This window comes from Balaenoptera acutorostrata, chromosome 11, assembly GCF_949987535.1.
Source record: "Balaenoptera acutorostrata chromosome 11, mBalAcu1.1, whole genome shotgun sequence".
NCBI classification, from domain to species: domain Eukaryota; kingdom Metazoa; phylum Chordata; class Mammalia; order Artiodactyla; family Balaenopteridae; genus Balaenoptera; species Balaenoptera acutorostrata.
In genome coordinates, this window is record NC_080074.1 from 3,368,182 (window position 1) to 3,383,111 (window position 14,930).

General features: G+C 59.4%; 2 protein-coding genes across 7 annotated transcripts in view; one reads left to right on the top strand and one right to left on the bottom strand.

Moving 5' to 3' along the window:
• The window catches only part of CERK (ceramide kinase), a 52,645-nt gene extending 47,784 nt beyond the window's left edge, over positions 1 to 4,861 (top strand). The window contains exons 13-14 of the mRNA XM_057556530.1: positions 492 to 700; positions 2,483 to 4,861. Of these exons, the coding sequence (XP_057412513.1) occupies positions 492 to 700; positions 2,483 to 2,555 (282 nt within the window). The 3' untranslated portion in view covers positions 2,556 to 4,861. The remainder of the gene's footprint in view (positions 1 to 491; positions 701 to 2,482) is intronic.
• Positions 4,862 to 7,505: 2,644 nt separating this feature from the next.
• The window catches only part of GRAMD4 (GRAM domain containing 4), a 77,704-nt gene continuing 70,279 nt past the window's right edge, over positions 7,506 to 14,930 (bottom strand). For all 6 annotated transcript variants that reach the window (XM_057556818.1, XM_057556819.1, XM_057556815.1 and 3 more), the window contains 6 exons: positions 14,250 to 14,404; positions 12,533 to 12,677; positions 11,657 to 11,750; positions 10,746 to 10,830; positions 9,824 to 9,892; positions 7,506 to 9,607 (listed from right to left, as the gene is read on the bottom strand). In XM_057556818.1, the coding sequence (XP_057412801.1) occupies positions 9,503 to 9,607; positions 9,824 to 9,892; positions 10,746 to 10,830; positions 11,657 to 11,750; positions 12,533 to 12,677; positions 14,250 to 14,404 (653 nt within the window). In that variant the 3' untranslated portion in view covers positions 7,506 to 9,502. The remainder of the gene's footprint in view (positions 9,608 to 9,823; positions 9,893 to 10,745; positions 10,831 to 11,656; positions 11,751 to 12,532; positions 12,678 to 14,249; positions 14,405 to 14,930) is intronic.

Sequence of the window (14,930 nt, forward strand, 5' to 3'; positions counted from 1 at the left end):
CAGAACGAAGTGATGCAGTGCAACTTTCTGTTGCCCTTGCTGGTCACTTACAACAAAATTTTTCAGCTCCCAGAAAGGGGTTCTACTGAGGCTTTTCCAGCAAACCTTTCCTTAGTCACTGGCACCCTTGTAGTGACACGGGGTGGGGTAGGGCAAGTCTAACCATACCCAGACAATTGCAACTTCTGATCAGTCTATGATTTTGGTAAAGTTTGTGGCTGTTACATTTTTTTAAGATCTGGGCCAACAGTGTTTTTATGTGGCTTTTAAAATACTGCTTGTTAAAAAGGTAAATAATCGTACAAGTTGCTGCTCAGGAATTCTTTACTCCGTGTCATTCATTGTGGATGGGACCGGGTTGTAAGAGTCGTGGTGACCACTTCTCTTGTCCCCAAGCTGCGGGGGGAAGAGCTGCCGGGAGGCCCCGACGGCTGTCCCCTCCCAGCGCAGCACCGCTGAGAGCACGTTTCCGTCCTGCTGTCTCTTGGTAGTTTGACTTCACTTTCGTCGAAGTCTATCGCGTCAAGAAGTTCCAGTTTGTGCCGAAGCCTGCGGAGGACGAGGACGGCAGCGTCCGGGGCCGCGGGAAGAAGCGATTGGGGCAGCTGTGCAGCGACCGCCCCCCGTGCTGCTGCGCCGTCTCCAGCAGCGCCTGGAACTGCGACGGGGAGGTTCTGAGCAGCCCTGCCATCGAGGTCAGGTGAGCGAAGGTGGCCCTGGGGCTCTGTGGGCCCGGCACCCTCACAGCCTAAAGCGTAAGAGTGCGTCATAGACGCACGTGTGTTTCCCCGGGTGAAAGCCCCAGGGAGACGCCGTTACCTCAGTTTTGGAAAGATGCTGAGGGGTTGATCTTTTCACAGGTTTTGAAGCCCCTCAGTTTTATTTTTCTCTTCCACATCCTGCACTGCCAGTACTGGCATTCTCGCTCTGGTCTCCTAACTAGTTAAACAAACTAACAAAGCGCCTTTGTGGGCACTTTCCAAGTCCTGGGTCCACTGACCACCCGGAGAGGCTCCGGCCCCGAGGAGCCCAGCCGCGGCCGTGCTGCGGTCCAGGCGCCAGGCCCGCCCCTCCGGCCCTGAACCTGCTGGGCCTGCTGTATTTGGACTTGGGAATCTGCAGTCTGATTATATGTATTTATTACATCACCAGATGAAATAGGAGTGCCAAGAACGTGGTTTTTGGCCCCACTGAAAGACACAGTAAAGGAAACTGTTTTTTAGAAAAAGGCTATTGATTGAGGTGTGTGTGTAACAGTTACAAGAGACTGAGGGAGAACTGTAAAGTTGTAGAAGGATTCTGTCCTGTGACCAATGGCTTTAGGATCTTGGTCGACCTTAAGGAATCCAAGCTGGACTCCCGCTGGCGATAGCAGAGTGGGTGTTGCATGAGCAAGGTGGTCGGGAGCCTGCCTGTAGGCCCCACCCCCGCCGCGTGGAAGGACGGGTGGCGGGCGCACCCTTCCGTGTTTCAGCGTGCTGTGTGTTCTCCCCGTTTATAATCCCCACTGTAAATGGCTCTCAGCCAACCAGCTGCTGGTCCCAGCTGGGTCTCCTGACTGCTAGCGTCCAAGCCAAAGCCGTGGGCAGGGGCAGGCTCTCCGACCTCCCCCAGTGCCCGTCTGCGTGCTCCCTGCTCTTGCGACCAGGATGCGGCCAGCGTGGCGGTGACCGCCCTGCTCCCGTCTCGGGACAAGAGGCAGCTCCGCGGTCACAGGCGAGCCCGCCCTGCCAGTCGTGCGTGCGGGGGTTCGGCTCCTGTAGACTCACTTAGCAAGTTAAGGAAACGGAAGTATTTTTAATGCCGGCTTATGAATTGCTGAAAGTTAAAAAAGGCATTCTTTTGTGAAATATATCCTACACATCTTGATAAAGATTGCGGTGCCTTGAACAGTGAGTCACTTACTTACGGGGCCTTTGGGACTAATCATCTCTCAGGAGGCTGTGACGTCATTCATCAAGTGGGACGGTGGCACTGCCAGTGGGACGCAAGAGCCCACGCTGACCTCCGAGCCCCCGCTTACGTGCTGTGGCTCTCTGTGGAAGGCGGGCGCTCGGGCTGGTGTGGCGACACTTGTCTTCCGTGACGGCACATTTCCTGTGCCTCCTACTCGCTCGGGCTTGCCCTTCAGGGGACCCTCCCCATGGCCCCGTCAGCTCAGTTCTCATAAGGAAACCGAAGCAGGGAGAGAGGCGGCCTGTGGTTTGTTACTCTGCTCGCGGGTGAGGCGCTGGAGTTAGAACCGGGTCTACGGGGTCCCGGATCTCCACTTGGCCGTCAGCTGCCCTTTGCAAAATAGGTCTCTCAGGAGTGTCAGGAAGTCGCTCTGCGCCCCTGGCCCATCGCTGCCGGGTGGGACCAGAGACTGCCACGGTGAGACCCACCGTCCTGGTGCATGAGGCCCACCTCCGCCCTCGACCGGCTGGGGGGGCCGAGGGTCAGGGGACGCACAGGGTCTAAGTGTGGCCCTTTGTCTCTGCAGGGTCCACTGCCAGCTGGTCCGGCTCTTTGCACGAGGAATCGAAGAGAACTCGAAACAGGAGTCACAGCGCTGAGACGCCGTCTCGCATCGCCGGCCTTCTTGCTGCGCTTGGGAAGTGGGAACAGTATTTAAGAAAATTACTACAGACCAATTACGTTGATATGCATTCAAACTTAGAAATTTATTTTTGATAGTTCAATGTTGATTTTAGAAAAAATACCTTTTGTCAACAATTTTGTGGACGTATTTGGCATTTTCAGTTCTATGTGAGTCTTTGGGTTGCGTTTCACGTAACTTATCCTCAGCAAGTGGCGCTTGCTGATTTTGGGAGTGCTTGGCTTCTTAGATTTCAACCATGCTGACGGCGCAGATGTTAAAATGGCCCATTTGTGGCTCTGTCGCAATAACTGTAGGAACAACGCGATGTGAACGTGTTCCATCGAGGTCACGCCACCAGGACACGAGTGTCTACAGGGTCACCGATCTGCTTGGCAAGACTTACCCTGTAGTAGCTTGTGATCAAGTTTTGGAAAGTAGTTGGTTCTCTTTGCCTTTGTAGTACCTGCATCTTAACTTGCGATTAAGACGTTATTACTGGACCCTTTCTGTCCCGTGCAACTACAATGCAATATCACAGTCCTGCTCGAAGTGACACTTCCAGAGTAGCCCGTTCTAGTGAGTGAGAAGAACACTCAGAGTAACGATACTGTAGCTTGAAAAATCACAGTAGTGTTTCTAGACAATCCAGCTGGGAGCGAGAACAAGTCAGGAGCTCTGGAAACGGGCAGCTTGCAAAGCACTCGCAAGGGTTTTACTCGTTTAAATCTGGAATCCCCGAGCTTTCTCTCCGCACAGCGGGGGTGCAATAGCTGGGCTTTGTGGGGAGACAGAAAGCAGCCGAGCGCGGTGGGTGAGACATTCCTGCGCGAACTGTGTGAACTCCAGACCGAGCTCCCCACCCCCAGGGGAGGGTCCCACGCCCCGGGGTCCCTTGGCTGTACCACGTGGTCCAGGTTTGTTCCTTTCTTATCTTCACACTTATTTCTATATATTTATTGAAAGTTCTGGCCTTTCAACCAGAAGAGGATAAACGGTGCCCTCACTGTCAGTGTTTTCGTTTGTTTCTGCTCAAGTGCTGGGGCCTCCCCGGGCCCAGGGGCGCCCCTCGCCTGGGCCTTGTTTTGTTTGTGTTCGTGCTTCAGTGTGTGGAAGACGCGTCTACAACAGCTTTAGCTGAAACGTGAGAGGCTGCAGCTTCACCTTGGATTTGTGTTGAGGGAGTCTGTTAAGAGAGGCGGTGGGAGCGGCCGTCGCCTTTCACGCAGGGTCCAGGCAGCCGCTTTAGCATCTAACAGACATCGTTTATCTTTGGAATTCCTTTGCGGTGATTTCTATTTGGAAGTACACGTGAATGTCCTGTTTCACCATTCAGTCCCACCCAGGGCAGATGAAAGGGCAGCCTCAACAGTGGATTTTCAGGAGACCATGTTATTAAGTGATTGTGCAAGTTGAATGATTTGATAACTGGCGGGTGAGTGAAAAGTCTGGGGATGAGAAAGAAAGAGATGCTGCCGTCTTGTTGATGCTTGCCCTCGGTGGGGAGGAAACCAAAGGTGCGCGAGCTCTGCGCGGGGGACCGTGGGCACCGTGGACGCGCCGTGGAATTGATTGCGCTGCTTCACCAGGGTCCCCGAGAGGGTCTCCAGTCTTCATCGTCCCTGGGGAATGCTTCCAATCACTGGCCTGCCCTGAAATGCACTGCCAATTGGAGAAAAACCGTCCAGGCCAGAGGGTAAGCATTTTACGTTCAGGAAGAAACCCCGCCATGCCACATGGTTCCTGCGTGCCTTGGCGATATTCACCGACTGCTTGCTGACATTCAAAATCGCAGACCTTGGAACTGCCCCTGGAGGTTGTGTGGCTGTCTGAGGACCGCCCCGCCCCACCCCGGGAGCTGTGGATGACCCCGTCACGGGGCCAGAGTACCCTTCAGACCTTGCGGCGCGTGAGGACCCTGAGTGGAGTGACCCCAGCGCCTATACTGCAGGACTTTAAGAAAAAATCAGAACTGATGGCTGGACAGTGAAAACCTGGGGTCGCTGAGCAGTGTTAGTCTAGGTTGGTGACCTCCTGTGTGGCCTGTTGGTGCAGCAGTTACGCCCGGACCTTCCTCCTGGTCATCCTGATGCCGAGCGCGGGCGGCGCGTGCCTGCCCCTGGGCGGGCGGCTGACTCTGTCCTTACTGCAGTCCCGTGTAACTGGGCGGTGTGGGCAGAAAGGGGCTTAATTTCCTTTCTAGTCTTGCTGGCTTCAAGATTAGAAAATGGTGAATTTGCTCTGATATGTTTGAGAAGACAAATAAAGTTGTTACTTTGGGCAGAGCGTAGCTTCTTTTTTCTCTTACGAGTTTCCTGTTGTTTTTCAAAGCAGAGTATTTTTTGTGAAAACACGTACAATTTAAAGAACAGGAGTAAAATGAACAGTGGAGTACCTACCACCCATGCCAAGAAATTGAACTTCACCCCCAAGCTCCCTGTGTGCCCTTGTGGACTGAGCCTCCCCTGCCTCCACCGAAGAGCTAATTAACTACTGTTTCAAAATTTGAGGGTATCATTTCCTTGCGTTACCCATGAGGGGATCAGAAGGTGGCACCCCCAAATGTGCCACTTTGGCATAAGGACTGCTCTGAGCGGAAGACAGCTAAGAAGTGGCAGATGCCAAAAAGAGCTCTCTGCCCTCCCCCATCTGCCTGAAAGGACATCTCTTCCTCTTTGTGAGGGTGTGCCCCCTTTTCTCTCCTGGGCCCCCTCTGTCCCTGGAGACAAAGTTAGCACTGAGGTGGTGCTGCGCAAACAAACCTTAATAAAAGAACGCTTCTCTTCCATTAGTTTCTCCATATGAAATGCCCCAATACATTAACTTTACCCTAGAAGCCCCAACTCCCTTTCCTTTGTCGCTTCTTGTCAAATTTATTGCCCTTTATTAAAATCCATATAAGGCGCTGGGTCTGACCACCTCTTTGTGTCTCCACTGCTTTTCTACAAAGGCCTGGAGTCACATAAAAAAAATTAAATATTAGCATTAGATGATAAAAATTGTATGCCGTTTCTTCTAATTTGCCTTTGGTCAGTTTAATTCACAGACCCCCAAGAACTGAACCTGAGAGGGTAGAAGAAAGGTGGTTTTTTTTCTCTTCCCCTACTTGTTTATATTCTCAGCATAGTTTTTCAGGTTTTGCTCTTTATATAAAGGCATCATACTGTGTCATTTTCTGTAGCCTGTTTCATTCTGTGGGTATTAAGAAGACGTTTTCATCATGAAACTGAATTTTCCAATCTATGAACATTGCATATATTTCCCATTATGTAAGTCCTAATTCGCATCTTTCAATACAGGTTAATAATTTTTCCATATGTCTCTTAATTTTGTTTAGATTTCTTCTTAAAAACTTCCTATTTTGAGGCTGTTATCCTTTAAAATTTTTGTTTTTATGTAGAAATGCAGTGGCTTTTTATGTATCAGATTCTATCCAGAAAAACTTGCCTCTTCTTATTTTTCTGTAGATTTGGGGGCTTTCTATAATCACAAATATTTGAGTATTATCCTTTCCAATCTTACTGGTGCTGTGATGCCAGCCTTTGACAGTGGAGGACACTGGGGCCCAGAGTAGGAAGGGGCTGGGCTTCCTGGTTCCAGTGTTTGGGGGGCAGATCTCCACAAGCTGGGCGGCTTTCCCACACACTGGGGGGGGGGTTCTCCCGGACCCTCAGTTCCCAGGCAGAGGCTGCTCCCCGAGATTCCGGCAGCCTTCAGGGTCGCCTCGCCCCTCACTCCAGTCTCTGTTACAGCCAATAATGTTGGACTCAGCTTTGCCCGTTGGTTAAATACTGTGGGGAGAACAGTATTACAATCCTTGGTTCATCATGAGCACCCCTCTTTGGTCAGCGTATGACCTTATTTACCCATCGTGTAGTCGTAAAATTCACTCACCAAATGCCGTGTTACTAAACAGTAAGTACCTATGAAGAGAACCCCGATTCAAGAACAAGAACATTAATTTCATTTCCCTCTGTGGGCTGTCGGAAGAGGGCCCGCCACAAAGAGGGGCAGAGGCTGAGTGGGAACTTCAAGTGTAGGTAGAGGACCAGGAGGTTTATTTTAGCTACAAAATCACAGCTTGGGTGTGTCGTCAGGAGAGTCACTGGCGAGCGGACAGCACTCCCAGGGGTCTCTGATGTCTGCCAGGTTCCCCAGGGACCGCTGTCCCGTCACTGCTGTGTCCAGCGCATAGGACAGCGCCGGAAGTGGATGGATGGATAGGTGGACGGATGTGGTATCCAAGGCTGCCCCCCTCACCACGGAGCTGGCCCACTGGACCTGGTTTCCATCCAGCTCTGGCCACTCCCTGAGGGACCTGGGCAGGCCTCTGCCTCCCGGGGGCTCAGGGTGCAGGGGGCTGGGGGCCCTTGGGTGTCCCCACCACAGGTCGGTGTGCGATCTTGGGGGTCTCAGAAGCCAGGCAGGTTCCTGCATCCCTCAGTGTTCAGTGCCAGCAACTGGACCAGCTAAGCCAGCAGCACTGCTAAGGACCCCTCTGCCCAGGGCCCCCTCAGCCTCAGACCTCGGGGAGGGCTGCAGGCAGCAGCTGGTCCCAGGGATGCCCACGGCCCCCGAGGGGAGGCACCTCTGGGCGGGGCCAGGACCTGTACCCCAAACTGCAAGTGCTGCTTCGGCCCCATCCCTGAGCTCCCCCCGCCCCCGGGGCGTGTGCCAGCCCGTGGACGCTCCTCCCCCGCTGGCCACCACCCCTCCTTGGCTTCCTTCTGGAAGCTGGGCCCCTGCCTCCCGCCTCCCGCCTCCCAGTGTCCACAGCTTCCCCCGCCCGCAGTCCACTCCCTGGGTGCCCACCTCGCTCCTCGGCCTTGGTGCTGAAACCCCCACTGCCCTCTAGTGCTAGTGGCCACAGGGACCCTGCCAGGAAAACTGAGCCCCCCCCCGACCTTAGCACAAAGCATTACAGGTTTATTTAAATAAAAATTTATAATTTATACAAGACTTTTTCTTTAAACAAGGTTTTCTTAAAAAAATGTTACAGGGGCATTTTTTTCATCAGTTCTTCATACAGTACAATCCTTTTGTTGAACAAAAGTTACACTGGTAATGAGTATTTACAGATCCAAAATAGACTCGAGCTCCAGACATAAAAAATTTAACATTCATTCTAGTTCAGTGATTAGTCGCAGAAATGAAACATCTGCCCAGATTTACACAACTCAATAAAACTCCAGGCTCTCCCCAGCAGGGAGCCCGCACAGGCCCGCGCTCTTCCCAGCAGGGGCCCTGGGCTTCCAAAGGGGGACCTGCCGTGGGCCACTGCAGCTGGGGACAGCCGCCCCGCACGTGGTCAGCTTTCATCTCCCTCGCTCCTCAGAAGGGACTCAAGCCAAACCACGCCACTCTGAAGGAGGCAAGTCCACTCCACGCAGGGACACACCCGCAGTGCGGGGGACAGAGTCCCACCGTGCCGACAGGGACGCATGTTGAGCCCACAGCAGCCCCGGGGAGTGGGGCTTGAGCAGCACCCACGGGTGTCGCCCCGCAGTCACCCTGGGCCAGTTCAGGGCCCACCCTGCCTTGCCCCGGACACAGAGGGGGTCCCACTGGGTGTGTACCCACAGCCCCCCCAGGACTCGGTCCGCCTGCACCGACTGTGGGGCAAAGCCCAGGTCTCGGGCGGGCTCTGCCTTCGTGTCTGAAAGGTCACAGGACACCGACGCCAGGGGGACCAGGAGCTGGGCAGCCACCGCAGGGCCCCGGGACCTCACGACCGGGCCGGGGCGTGTGCTTGTCTGGCTGGTGGGCGTGGCTCCCGAGCGCACTCCGCGGGGTCCCCCACCAAGGGGTGACAGGAGTGACGCCACCGAATCGCCCGCCCAACCAGCAAATGGGGAGCAAAGGTAAAAATTACGTCTGAAAAACGATACAAAAATAAGAAAAACAGCTTGCTCTCTGTAAAAAATATAATCTTCTGTTTCTTCAAAAAACAACGATCTCCGTGACACCCAGACGACTCAGGACAAGCTGAGGGACCGGAGGTGCCCGTGTCGGGAGTGTGCCGAGCGGGGGTGTCCCCGCCGTCTCCTGGGCGTGTCCATCCCCGCGGCCTTCGGCCAGTCAGTCCCAATGGGACGCCGGCTTCAGGGAAGGGCCGGGCCTGCGAGACGTGCACTCTGACCTCCCCGAGGGCGAGGGCTCTCTCCCCCTCCCCGCCGCGTGTGTGCAGGCACCAGGGGTGCGGACCCCGACCTCTGGGCTCTGCTCGCGGTCACTCCCCAAAGCCAGCTGACCTCCCCAGCGTCCCTGCACAGCAGGCCCTCTGCCAGCCTGGGCCCCTCGGGCCTGAGGCGCTCTGGTCCACTCCCACCCCGGCCCGGGAGTCCCCCTCACCCACCCCGGCACAGCAGCCTGGAGGCCAGGGCGACCCCGAAGCGGCTGTCCTCCTGGGCCTTTCCACCGCACGGCGCTCCGCATCCTCCTGAGGAGCTGATCTCGGGCCCCCGGCCAGCTGGTCAGCACCGCGCTCCCGGGACGTGCACGGGGGTCTCCCTAAAGGACGGGCCCGTTCACGGCGCTGGCCAAGGGCCCCCACGTCGCCTGTCGCCAGCGTCCTTCACCCGGGGAGGGCCCCGCATGCTCCTATGGCTTTGGTGTGGCAGAGCTGCTGGCCTCCGAGAGCCGGGGTGCGGCCGCGCCGGTCTCCGCCGGGTGGGGACAGAGAAGGCGCAGCTGTGCCTGGCGGTGTGTCCTGCGTGTCATCCTTCCCGGTGGCCTCGCGTCCACAGGACGCGCCCTCGAGAGTCCCGACCCCCGTGCGAAGGAGTCTGTAAAACGCAGGGTCAACACAACAGAAACCACAGATCAGGGGGGTTATTGCAAAAGATCACGAGGATGTCCAATTTTTCTGCACTACCGAATTACTAAAAAAAGAAAAACTCCCAGCGACGTCACGGCGAGGCAACCCTAGCTGTCGCCGCCCGATGCCGCCGCCGCCGTGATCTTCATGTACTGGCTGAAGATGGTCTCGAACGCCTCGTCTCTGTGCACCATGGCGCCGAACACCAGCGGCTGGCGGGGAGAGGAAGCACCAGCGGCGAGTCCGCGGGCGGCCAGGTCCACACGGAGCCGCCCCTCCCCGCCAGCACCTGCGCTGGGCCGCAGCCTCCTGCCCCGGGAGGGAGGGAGGGGGCTTCCCAGGCCCCTCTGCCCGGCCGCAAGCCTGGCCAGCCTGCGCTCAGAGCCACGCCCGGGCCCCCCCCTCCCCGGCCCCCGCCCGGCACTTACTTTCTGTGTTGATGGCGTGGACACGGCAATCCCCATGCCCGACCCCGGGAGGACGGAGAGGACCTTGTACTGAAAGCCAACGGCGTGCCTGTCACCACGGGCCCCCCTGGAGACGGGGCCACCCTCCTCACACCCCAGGACACTCTCCACAGAGCCCCAGATGGGCCTGGGCCTCCCCAGTCAGCAGAGAACAAGGACTGACGGTGTGAATGAAACAGCAGACCTGCTGACACTGCCGCCCAGCCTTGCCGGGGTCTCCCCAGGAGCGCTGTGTGGGGGGAACAGGCCCCCCAACCCGATCTTGCTCCTGCGACCCCACTGACCACACCCCTCTCTGGGAGGGAGGGACCCACCACAGCCACAGGGGTGCTCCTGACACACCTGCCCAGCGGACCCCTGGGGCCCACCCAGGATGCCCAGAGGGGGCGCGGGTGGGCCTGGCCACCCCGCCAGGTGTGTGTGTCAGGCTCTGCGCACACCTGTGCCTGCTCCACGTGACACGACGGAAAGTGCTAGAAAATGCCGGAGCCGGGACAGCCTACCCCAGGGGAACGTCTCAGGGCCAAGGGGCAGACGGCACAGCGGTGAGAGCGGGCTCGGGCGCCCAGCTGCCGGGGCCCAGCTCACTGCCCCCCCCACTCCCCTCTGTGCAAGGATGCCAGGCGCTGGCCCACCAGGCAGAAGAGAGGGCCCAGCCCGTGGCGCGTGGATATCCCCCGACGGGCCGCAGGGCTCCGCACAGACACCGCCTAGAAGCGGGGCCCTGCCGCGGGGAGAAACGCCGCCTGTCCGACCGTCCAGACGGCACCCCTCGTCTTGTTCTAATCGCACCCCACTCCCAACTCGACCGCCAGCTTCGTGACCCCGCAGCTCCTCCGCTCCTGAGACTGGGGGGTGAGGGCGAGCAGGGCGCCGCACCCACCTTTTGGATGTCCGTGATGTCCACCAGCTTGATGACTTTGTTCCTCTTGGAGAAGCCGGACTTGGAGCTTTCGAAGCACAGGTAACTACCGGGGGCGGTGGCGGGGGGCAAGGGAGGACAGAGCACAGCCCAGCAGGTGAGCCAGAGGGCACCGTGCCCGGCGGCGGGGGGCAAGGGAGGACAGAGCACAGCCCAGCAGGTGAGCCAGAGGGCACCGTGCCCGGCGGCTGCAGCCACAGCCCAGACACAGGGCCCCCTCACCTGCCGCGACGCGCCGGCCTCTTACAACCGATTTCATTTTTACCGAGTCTCACAGCTTCTCAGGTTTAAAACCCACTGCTCTGCACTGAACCCGACCCACGTTCCCATGACGTGAGCATCCCCGGGACGCCCAACAAGAGACCCGTGTGTCCCTGAGGCCCGGCCGGGGTCTCCTCGGCCAGTTCCTCCAGCGAGGGAGATGAACAGGTGGTCCTTGGCTGAGAGTGGGGGGCGAGGTGGCCGAGGGTCCCCAGGGCTAAGAACAGACCCCACCGTGCACCTGCTCCGCCCCTCCCACCCCTGGCGGTAGCTGGGCTGCTACGCCCCGAAAGGAGGGTAACGAGAGCCCTGCTGCCGCCCTGGGGCCAGGGCCCTGGCTGGGGGAACCGCACGGTTCCCGCCGCACGACGTTGGGTACCCAGACCAGGCCATCCCGGGGCCTGGGGAAATGACGGCCTGCGGCCCCGGCTGCGCCCGGCTCTGAGGCAGCACCTCCCCACCCGGGGGCCGGGAGCCAGCAGGAGTCGGGCTCTCGGCAGGGCTAGGGGTGCCCACGGCTAGGCCGCCCTGGACCGCGGGGCCTGCGAGGAGCCCCGTCCCATCCTGGCCCCAGCCGGAGGGCGCGCCCGCCCGCCGCCGGCCTCACTCACTTCTCCGTCACGTACAGGACCCCGTTCCTGATGTAGTCGGTCGGCATCTTCCGGTCTCTGTTTATCAAGCAGCACCGCCAGCCGCTCTCACACACTGACGGGGACAAAAGCGGCCCGTGACCTTTCCTACTGGAAATACCCGCCCTCTGACTTGATGTTGGAACCATCAGCACTGGCTTTTCAAGGATGTACTGACGTTCACCCTCCGCCATCAGGTGAAACCCACAGTGGGAGGAAAGTGGCCTCTGAGAGCCTCTGGAAAGCAGATGTTTCCCCTCCCACGTCAGTGGGCGGGGATTTTGTTGTTTTTTTTAAAGGAAAAGCACAATTTAAATAAATCAAACTACGGCCCTGACTCTCAAGGTTCACGGTCTGGGTCAGCAGAAAGAGGGCTCAGGAAAAAATAAAAACTTAAATTCTCCAAAGTTCTCTTTCTGCAGTTGGTATCACACACGACAGACGCCAAATCGTTTAAGAGCCCCCGACCCGCCTCACAGAGAGCCGGGCAGCGCAGGTGTTTCGGGGGAGGCCGAGCAGGGCCCTGGGCTCCCGAGTCACCTGTCACCACCCCGCTTTCTAGGAGGCCACAGCAAGGGACGAGCGGGCCAAAGCAGGACCGGGAAGCCCCTGCACGCGTGGCGCCGAGGCTGGCAGCCGCGCCGAGTCGCGCTCTGCGGCTCCGCTTCGGGGCCGGCCGGCCTGCCTGCCTTTCCGCTGTCAAGCCACCCACTGCAGACGCGCCCGGCCCCTCCGACCCACCCGCCCAGGAAGCCCGGGAAGGGGGAGGCGGGCGGGCGGCCCTCCCTCGGCCCCCGCCGGGCCCCCCAGCACTGGGGCGGGCGACCCCGCCTGGCCACGGGCTCAGCACACACGTACCCGCCAGCGGACGCTCGTTTTCTGTCAAGTTAAAGATTTCGTGGAAATTGCTCTTCTTGGCGCCGTGGACGCGGCTGGCGTCCTCGTCCTTGTTCAGGCCGGCGGGCGCGCTGGTCACGTAGCTCCGCGAGGAAGCCGTTTGCGGCTGCCGAGGGCACACAACGTCCCCGTCAGCCCCGCCGGCCAGGGTGGGGGGAAGCCGTGGGCGGGCGTGAGGGGGCGGGGCCGAGCCGGGACGCACGCACGCACGCAGCCTAGCCCCGCCCCGCCCAGGCCCCGCCCCACGCGTGGACGAGCGGAGAGGCAGGCACACCCAGACGTGGGGTCCCGTCCTCCCCGCCCACGAGCCCCGGTCTGGGCAGAGCAGCCCGCCGCAGGCGGGCAGACCCTCTGCCCCGTGACGTCACGCTGTTCCGAGCCCGACCCAGCACGTGCAGTCAGTGCGGTGCCGGCAGGCGCTCATGCCCGCGCTGCGGACACCGGGACCGGCCGTGGGACGGGCCACTGAGAGCAAGGTTGGCAAGTCAAACGGAGTCAGGCCACAGCAACGCGCGGCATCAGGGCACGGCGTGGGGGTGCGGGTACCACACAGACACCGTACCATTGTGTCCCGACAGCTGGCCGGACGGGACCACAGACGCGTGCGACCACAACGGAAGGAAAGGTGGGTCCACGTGACACGAGGCGGTAAACACCAGCTGAGCAAGCAGCACGCGCAGACACACGGCCGCGGGACGCCCTGGTGGGGTCGCCCTCCACCCCGGGAAGCCAACCTCCCAGCCGCTCGGGTCTATGACACTTAGGGAGCCAGGCTGCCCGCTCTTGGGCCTCACCCCTTGGGTCCACCTCCTTCTGCGTGACCAGAGCCCACCCACCAGCTCCCCAAGGTGCGGGCTGCTCCTGCCTGCCCGGCTGCACACCTGGCTTGCGAGTCTGGGGCCCCAACAAGCTTGGTTGTTCTAGAACCCAGGAAGCCTGATCCACACTTGACCCAGAGCTTCCCTTCCACGGACAAAAGCATCAGTTCCCAGACACCCTTTCCTCAACGGACACTCATACACGAGACTCTGAAATCCAACGTCACCTCCTCCAGGAAGCCCTCCTACACCTCCGTGGGAGTGCTACTAAGCCCAGAACCTCCCCACTAGTCTGAGACCCCAGGAGGAGCACCAAGGCCAGCTTGCCCTCCTCGTCCTGGCTCTGGACAGGGTGCCTAATGCCCACATAGCCTTCCACCCAGTCCTAGCCCGTGAGCACAAAATGTGCCCATCTCGGCCTTGCTGTCCCCTTGCCAGGAACAGCAGGGACCCGGCACCCAATCAGAGAGCAGTCACTCCCAGGGCTCCCAGGGTCTCGGCAGTCACGGCCAACGCCCTGTACCCTCCTGCCCTTGGCCTGGGGGCCAGCTGCACCTGGCAGGGCCCACTCCCCAGCCAGCCTAGGTGGGTAGGGGCCCCCTGACCAGCCTCCAAGTGCTGCACAGCCTCCCCCAGCAGCCGTCCCCTGCCCAGGGCTGGCCAGCCCCAGGGTGTCCGCCCTGGACCTTCGGGACAGCAGAGCCGGTCACAGCGAATCCACCCCCGCAGCTGTCTTAAGTTGTCTGTTTCAAGGGCCCCGAGAATCAGAGACACCAGCCTCCCTGCAAGCCGGAAGTGAGGGACAGCGGCGTGTGGCCGGTGCATCTCCCGGCCGCCGCGGGGCCTACCCTGGGGCCTACCCTGCGTGACACAGCAGTGCTGGAGCGCTCCTTGAGCTGGGGGTCTGTAGGGAGGCTCTTCCAGATGATGTAGGGAGTGTCATACTTGGCTCTCAGCCTCGGGCAGCGTTTGAAGATAAAATCGATGACAAAAAGCTTGATTCCGGCATAGAGTCCTAGGGGCAGAATGAGGTCCCGTTTCTCCAGGACCCTGCGGCCCTGCCCGCGTGGCCGGCACGGCGGTCCCCGCCCTGCGGGGCGCTCTGTGGAGGGCCTCCCGGGACTCAGGTGTGGGCCGATGGTCCTGGGGTGGTTACACAGGGCAGGGAAGTGACCCCAGCTAAAAGGGAAGCCACTTCTGTGTGTGTGTTGTTGCCTCCAACCCAGAGGTGGCTCAGGCCAAACACTAACCTGTCCCTAAAACCGACCAACCAAACAAAACCACGAGTCACCATCCTCCAAAGGGGACGTGAGCAGCACTTCAGGGGACCCGTCCCCAGCCTGCCCACGCCTGACTAGGTGAGCCGGCAGTGATGGCCAGGGGCTCCCACACCCCGGTCAGGGCACCTGCATTGGCCCAGGTCCCCAGAGAAACGAGACAGACAGCCCGGAGCACGCTGCACTTCCGTTGGCGTTTGTCCTTCCCCCCACGGCCTCATTTGCCTGCCCCGGTTTTCCTGGCGAGGGGGGCGGGGAGGGGGA